The sequence below is a fragment of the Stegastes partitus genome, unplaced genomic scaffold (assembly GCF_000690725.1).
Source record: "Stegastes partitus isolate 25-593 unplaced genomic scaffold, Stegastes_partitus-1.0.2 Scaffold1371, whole genome shotgun sequence".
Lineage (NCBI taxonomy): Eukaryota > Metazoa > Chordata > Actinopteri > Pomacentridae > Stegastes > Stegastes partitus.
Window position 1 is genome coordinate 155,638 of NW_007579102.1, and position 7,620 is coordinate 163,257.

At 46.8% G+C, this 7,620-nt stretch overlaps 1 protein-coding gene across 1 annotated transcript in view; it reads left to right on the plus strand.

The window, feature by feature from the left end:
* The window catches only part of gon4la (gon-4 like a), a 19,987-nt gene that overhangs the window by 4,412 nt on the left and 7,955 nt on the right, over positions 1 to 7,620 (plus strand). The window contains exons 2-18 of the mRNA XM_008299024.1: positions 330 to 559; positions 646 to 860; positions 1,436 to 1,510; positions 1,602 to 1,652; positions 1,817 to 1,870; positions 2,538 to 2,633; positions 2,706 to 2,798; positions 2,891 to 3,052; positions 4,082 to 4,292; positions 4,409 to 4,510; positions 4,688 to 4,728; positions 4,816 to 4,925; positions 5,007 to 5,187; positions 5,546 to 5,632; positions 5,741 to 5,918; positions 6,003 to 6,153; positions 7,028 to 7,175. Coding sequence (XP_008297246.1) covers positions 355 to 559; positions 646 to 860; positions 1,436 to 1,510; positions 1,602 to 1,652; positions 1,817 to 1,870; positions 2,538 to 2,633; positions 2,706 to 2,798; positions 2,891 to 3,052; positions 4,082 to 4,292; positions 4,409 to 4,510; positions 4,688 to 4,728; positions 4,816 to 4,925; positions 5,007 to 5,187; positions 5,546 to 5,632; positions 5,741 to 5,918; positions 6,003 to 6,153; positions 7,028 to 7,175 — 2,160 coding nt within the window. The 5' untranslated portion in view covers positions 330 to 354. The remainder of the gene's footprint in view (positions 1 to 329; positions 560 to 645; positions 861 to 1,435; positions 1,511 to 1,601; positions 1,653 to 1,816; positions 1,871 to 2,537; positions 2,634 to 2,705; positions 2,799 to 2,890; positions 3,053 to 4,081; positions 4,293 to 4,408; positions 4,511 to 4,687; positions 4,729 to 4,815; positions 4,926 to 5,006; positions 5,188 to 5,545; positions 5,633 to 5,740; positions 5,919 to 6,002; positions 6,154 to 7,027; positions 7,176 to 7,620) is intronic.

The window sequence follows — 7,620 nt, forward strand, 5'->3', positions numbered from 1 at the left end:
ATGGAACTAGACGCTAAGGCGATACCATCTAGAGTAACTATCTGGGCAGATAGTGAGTTTCTGAGGTGTTTAGGGCCAAATACAATAACCTCAGTTTTATCTGAATTTAAATGAAGGAAGTTACAGGTCATCCAGACCTTTATGTCCTTCAGACATGCCTGGAGTTTAAGTAACTGATTGATTTCTAATTTCTAACTAATGGAGAGATGTCACCTGAAACCTCCCAGGTTATTCCTGCAAGCTTTCTGTTGTGCTCAATAATTCACTGTTTGGTCCTGTAAATGTTATCAGATAATATTTACATCACAGTATTGATGTCACTGTTTCAGACTTCAGAGGTCATGTTTCTCCACGATGAACCCAGCCCGCAAACGCCTCAAACTCAGCCCATCCAAACTGCAGCCTGCTGCCACCGACTCCAGCAGCAGCTCCCATGATGCTTTGCTGCTGCCGCCTCCTCGAGCCTGTGTAGGGGCTGGAGCCGAGGAGGAGGAGGAAGAGGAAGGATACCTGCTGGTCATGGAGGATGCCACTGACTCCAGCCTCGTCATCACTATGGGTAATGCACATGTCCTCAGAGAGCAGAAATGTCCTCATAAGGCAGGTTTGTCTCTCCTGACTGACAGCTGGCTTCTGTCGTCTCAGAGGACAGCCAGGTGGAGGTGAAGGCGGCGAGGAGAAAGGCAGCGAGGAAGTGGAGCCGGAAAGTGACTGATGATGAGGAGAGGGGCGGAGCCTCGGAGAGTGACGAGGAGGACACGGGAGTGGATGTGGAGATTGACAGACAGCTGGATCAGTCACTGGAGACAAAGTCCAAACAACACAACCTGACCACTGTGAACGTCAGAAACATCATCCACGTGAGTTAACACACCTGGTGGTGTTCAAGAAAAACATGCTTTGTTCTTTGCAATAAATAGAAGCTGTTTATGAAACCGGTTTTCTCATCACACAGCAGAAGCTACTTTTTGTCTGTTATTCATGTTGTTATCGAGGAAAACAACGATAGATAAAAGCTAAATCAAATTAATAATGAGATCAATTTTAACTTCTGGACTGATAGATTTTAAATCTAATAATGTAGCTGCAGAGCAGAGTCAGCTGCAAAAACTGGACTTAGCTGTCAGTCAGTGTAACAGGAGCTTAAACACCAAGTCAGGATTAACTGGACAGTTATGCTGACAGTTAGCTTTAAGTTAGCTGGACATTCAACCTGACAGTTAGCCTGATCTGGACCAGGTTAGTCTCCCAGGATGAGCCTGAACTATGTTGAATGTGCTTCATGAGCCAGAAATAAGCTGACTGTAAATCAGGCTAACTGAAATAATCCTGGATTCTCTGGTTCTGCTGCAGCACCAAACAAACAGAGCTCAGAGTTTGATGTTCTGAAGCTTCAGGATGTTTTGAATGTTAAAGTTTGACCTTTGACCTGCAGGAGGTGATCACCAACGAGCACGTGGTGGCCATGATGAAAGCCGCCATCAACGAGACAGAGGCCGTCCCTCCCTTTGTGAGTGTGTATCTGTCGTCCAATCGGAGCTCTCAGAACCTCTGTAATGTGTTTCCCCTGTGCTTATTGATGAGGGTCTTCTTCTGTTCAGGAGCCTAAAATGACTCGATCCAAGTTTAAAGAGGTGGTGGAGAAAGGAGTGGTGAGTGTGTTCACAGTCCCATCTTCTATCTTTTTTTTTTCTTTGTTGCTGTGTAAAGCGTCTTTGAGTTTCTATATTAAGTGCTATATAAAAGGAATGTATTATTATTTTATTATTATCTTCAGTCACAACAGACCGATTCTGACGCTTCTGTTTCCTGTCAGGTGATTCCAGCCTGGAACATTTCTCCCATCAAGAAGACCAGCGATGCCCACAAGGTAAAGGTCAGAGGTCTAACAGGACGCTGTCCACCTGTTGTTTACCTGACTGTCCTTCAGCACACATTTAAATTATTTCACTTACTTAAAGTAATGTTTTAACAGTTTTTAAAATAATCTCAAAATGTTTTAAAGTATTTTACACTTCAAAACATATGAACCTGCCTTCACCCTGAGTCAGCTGGGATAGACCCCGGCCCCCCATGACCCTGGTGAGGATGAAGGATGAACAAATTATTTTAGTGTAGAGATGATGGATGGGTGGAAGTTTGAAAACAAGTCTGTTGTAGTTTTTAACATTTCTAAGCTTTTTTTTTTTTTTTTTTAATGATTGAATAAGATGTTGAACAATGTGCTGCACAAAAGAAGAATCTACATTTTATTAAGATATTTTTTAATAGTTTAAATTTTGTTTTATTTACAACCGTACAAATTAGAAATAAACTGTGAGAAACATTTAGTCAAGGTGTTAACAAAGATTTCAATAAATTAATTTACTAAAACGTTGTACAGAAATACAATTTTTACTGCCAATGTCATTTGTCTTGTGTTTTTTAAATACAATCACACTGAAGAATTCAAATGATTTTTGATCTTTTTAAATTTAAACCAGTGATTCCTGTTTGAGCTGGTCGACATTATTTAAGTTGAAGCTGTTTGTCTTCAGGCTCCTCAGTTCGTGGACATCCCTCTGGCTGAAGAAGACTCCTCTGATGAAGAGTACCATCCAGATGAGGAGGAGGAGGATGAGACAGCTGAAGATGTGAGGCTCTGCTCTGACTGGCTGCAGAATGTTCTCGTGCTGATTATTGATTACTGATCAGTGTGTTTGCAGACGTTCCAGGAGAGTGACATGGAGAGCACAGCGTCATCTCCAAGGGGGAGTCGCCTGAACCGAGTGGAGGAGGAGAGCTGCAGCCCCTGGCAGGTAACTGCAGCTTATTACCCAACAACCGCCTCAGTCAGACAGAACAACGATAACAAACCTACATGACACTCTGGTGATGTTCCTCCACTCAGACTTCTCGGAGTCGATCCAGACATTTGAGGGCGGGGCTTGTCTCAATGGGACCTCCTCCTCCACCCAAAACCCCGCCTCCTAGAGCAGTGACTGACAGCACATTCCTGGAGAAGCTTCACGCTGTGGAGGAGGAGCTAGCTGTTTGTATGGAGCCCTACCAGGTAACTCCCAACACTTTGCTAACAGAACAACTGAGACAAAGCATGTGTGAGCTTTTAGACCATCGAAACAACCTTCAGGAGTTGTCTTTAGGACCAGTTTGTAGAGCTCCGTGACTGGTTGGTAGATCTTCAGGACCAGTTATTGGATATTTAGGACTGGCTGGTAGAGAATGGGGCTGCAAGGTGGCGCAGTTCGTAGCACTGCTCGCAGCTAGAAGGTCGCCAGTTCGCGTCCCGGTGGGGGCACCCGGACGTTTCTGCGTAGAGTCTCCATGTTCTCCCCGTGCAGCGTGGGTTCTCTCCGGGTTCTCCGGCTTCCTCCCACAGTCCAGAAACATGCTGAGGTTAATTGGTGATTCTAAATTGTCCGTAGGTGTGAATGTGAGTGTGCTTGGTTGTCTGTCTCTAAGTGTAGCCCTGTGATAGACTGGTTACCTGTCCAGGTGAACCTGCCTTCACCCTGAGTCAGCTGGGATAGGCTCCGCCCCCCATGACCCTGGTGAGGATGAAGGTGTAGAGATGATGGATGGGTGGTAGAGAATGATTTGACCATTGATTACACTGGGTTACAAAACAATACTTTTTTGAAGGTGTCTAGGACTTTTTAACTGATTTCGGACATTTTGGCGACGCTGAATCCAGACATGAGATCTACTTTTCTGTATCAGGTCAGGTTTTTATGCAAACTCAATTTAGAAAAATCGATTTTACCACTAAATCGATTACATTTTTTGACATTAGCGATTGATTTATTTTAGTATTTCTCATATGAAATGGGATTTTAAAGGAAAATTTTCATTTTCTAATCCTTTTCATGAGCTAAATGATCCAAAAGTTGATGAGCGTAAACATTTGTAAAGGTAAATACAAGTAAATTGCATGTTTCATCAAATCAAAATTTTGACCTCGTTGAGCAAAACCATGTAATATTTGGATTCAGCACATTGCAATTGTCCAAAATCAGCCCGAAAAACGTTGACACCAAAATGGGTGTAGACCAGTGATATTGATTAGCAGTCTCCCTATCAGCCTCTGTCTGAGTCAGAGGATGAGGCAGGTCTGATGGCGTACCGGACTCGGTCCAAGCGTCCTCTCCGGGATGTCCCACTTGGACAGCTGGAGGCGGAGCTCCGTGCTCCTGACATCACGCCTGACATGTATGACTCCAGTTCCGCCCACGAGGACAGGGAGTGGACTGATTGGCTGAGAGGCCTGATGAGCTCAGACGTGGACAACGAAGGTGAGCATTGTTCATGTTGTGTGAACTCGATAACAAGCAGGTCCCCTTGCGGCTCGAGTCCAAGTCATCCTCGCCCTCGGCCTCTGTAGCCTCCTAACTGTCTCTCTCTCTGTCAGAGGAGTGTGATGATGAAGATGATCCAGAGTACAACTTCCTGGCTGACAACGACGAACCAGATCTGGAGGATTACCGTGACGACAAGGCTGTCCGCATCACCAGTTAGTACACACACACACACACACACACACACACACACACACACACACACACACACGGCTGTTTCACTGATGAGCAGAGCTAAAGTTATCAGTCTGTCTCTTGATTAGCTGATTAACTTGATTACCTCTTTAACTGATCAATGACCGACAGCTGATGTTGGTTTGTTCTTTGTGCAGAGAAGGAGGTGAACGAGTTGATGGAGGAGCTCTTTGAAACGGTAAACACACTCATCACACCTGCATAGATGCTTTTACTCACCTGTTCATCAGTATACCAACACCTGTGTTACCTGTGTGTGTCTCAGCTCAAAGAGGACCTGGCTGGACAGGAGGTGGATGATGAAGGCCACGAGGAGGAGGAGGAGCCACAGGAGGAATCACACGCTGTCCAGACAGACACACAGCAGCAGCACACGTATGTAGCACAACACACACCAGCAGCAGCAAACGTATGTAACACAACACATGAACACATGTTTGTGTGTTTGTGCTTCAGAGCGGCAGCTCAAGATGAGCAGGAGGACGGACCAATCACAGGGCGGCATACTGTGAAGCAACAACTGGCTTTGATCAGGAGGAGACAGACACACACACCGAGTAACACACACTGTACAGAACCGCACACACTGAGGCTGAACGCACAACAGAAGAGACGCCTGCAGCAGCAGCTACAGCAGGTACACACCTGAACAGGAACACACCTGTACACAGCAGGTATAACCTGTACAAACAGGGAAGAAGTTCCACCAGGTAACTCATCTGTTCATTGGAAAACATTCCAGGTGATAAATGAAGCAGGCTCACAGACTGACAGGTGAGAGACAGACAGTGGGTTAGGGCTAAACTAAGTGTCTGTCCTTTGATTCTGCTGTCTCTCTCACCTGTCTCTCTCTCACCTACCTGTCTCTCTCACCTGTCTCTCTCTCACCTGTCTCTCTCTCACCTACCTGTCTCTCTCACCTGTCTCTCTCTCACCTGTCTCTCTCTCACCTACCTGTCTCTCTCACCTGTCTCTCTCATCTGTCTGTCTCCCAGCATGTCCAGCTGCTGACTCAGGTCCACCTGCTGTCCTCACCTGTGTCCAAACTGCAGAGTGAGGCTGAGACCAGCAGACAGTTCCTGGTAATACACAGTAACACCTTTACTTGTATTTATTGAATCAGGTACTGATCGTGTCTGTGGTTCTGATTCTGATCTGATTGTTTCCATGTTTCTGTGGTGACCCGTCAGTTCGAGCTGAACCTGTTGGCGCAGCGTGGCGAGCTGATGCGGTCTGCAGAACGTCCTGGTTTCTGTAGTGCCTTCAGAGCCTCCAACCTGCAGGGGGCGCTGCAGCTGCTGGAGGAGCTGCGACAGGCTCCCATCAGCTACCGGCCGCAGCTCCGCCTACCGGACGCCAGAGGTTACAGTGAGTAATCTACAGCAGAGCATCATAGGAGGTGCAGCAGGTTGTGGTGCCGACTGTAACTCCGCCTCTTTGACTCTGTTTCAGTGCGATGTTTCCCCGTCATGCCGTCGGAACTGGCCTGGATCTTCGCTACCCGTCCAACCTTTCTCTACCCTGAGCTGCTGCCCTGCGTCAGCCTCGACCCGGACCTGTACTGCCCCCGCAGGACGGCGGCGTTCACTGCAGCCGAGGACTGGTAAACACTTGCTGCTAACCCCTGCTGAAGGCCTTTCACACAGGATGCGTTTGGGGTTCAGCTCAGATCGTGGGGCGTCACGGACTAGCGAGCAAAATAGGCAGAGTTTTCAAAGCTTCCAGTGAGGCGACTCACCATCCTCTCAAGCAGAAAGCTTTCATTTTTTTGCAAATACTTCAACAGCGAAGACATCCCGTGCTAAGCAGCAATCATTAGCACTAGCCTTGCTAGTCCATCTGTCTTGTGATAAGGGGGATTCAGACATGCAGTAGCAGCTTTTCCCCACTTCGCACTCTGTACAGGTGAGATGCCTCGTTTCTATTGGTTATTGGCGTTTAGACGTGATAGCGTTGACCTCACCGGCCTGCACGCTGCCGGAATACCTGAATGGCTTTCAGAGCGCAGCGTTGGTGCCGTGTCCTGTGTGAAAAGCCTCCTGCTGGGGGCCGAAAAGCTAAAAATGAACCTTTGCAGCGGTTGAAGAGACTGAGTTTTAGATCATCAGACTGAGAACATGAAGGCTGGTTCTTACAACTTTAACCCTCTGAATCTCAAAATCCAGCAGATTTCAAAAGAAATCAAAAATCTCCCAAATGACACCATTTATCAGCCATAAATTCTGATTCGAGTTTCCTTTGTTCTGAGTCCTGCTGACAGAAGACATCACTGAGTTCTCTCTCCTCCTCCTTCGTGCTCTGCTTCCACAGAGCTGCAGGACTTTATGCTGCAGAGAAACATGAACCACAGTGAGTTAAAATGAGACAGAAGCTTAAAGAATCACCCAGAAACTGCTCAGAGATCAGAGGGCTAAAGGCTGAAGGGACACTCTTGGTGCTGAGGAACACATTACAGTGATGTGTTTGTGCTGCTTCAGCCTGCTGGTCCTCGGCCTCAGGAACATGGAGGGAGCATGTGACCCTCCAAAGCTGGTGTCTCAGTTCCTGCTGAGGAAGACTTTGGTCCAAGTACGACGAAGAATCCTGCAGTGCTGCAGACCTGGTTTCCCTGACAACATCGTCAAGGTAGCACTCACAGACCACACAGTGTTTAGGTTGTAACTCTGACAGTCATGTGAACCGGCTGATATCTCTGGACTCGGGTCTTTGTTCTGGTCAAACACTGATGTTGCTGTAACAGTGATGACCAGGAGGCTTTGTCAAAAAATCACTTCTGGATCAATTCGTAGAGTCTTCCAACAGTTTTCAAAGTTCGATGTGAATAATGTTGATTCACTGCAGAGGCTGTGAGAACAAACATGAGACAACAATGCTTTACAACTTCTCATATACTTCTGTAAATTGCTCCCAAACTCTGCTCCTCCTCTGGAGACACCACAGCTCATTCTTCTAAAGGACCAATCAGGACGTCTCTGCCACCACTGGCTTTGAATTTATTCACATCAGGAAGGGTCTGATCCAATCGTGGCAAGTTTTCAAGGACGTCAGACAGCAGGCAGTTTAAAGGCCT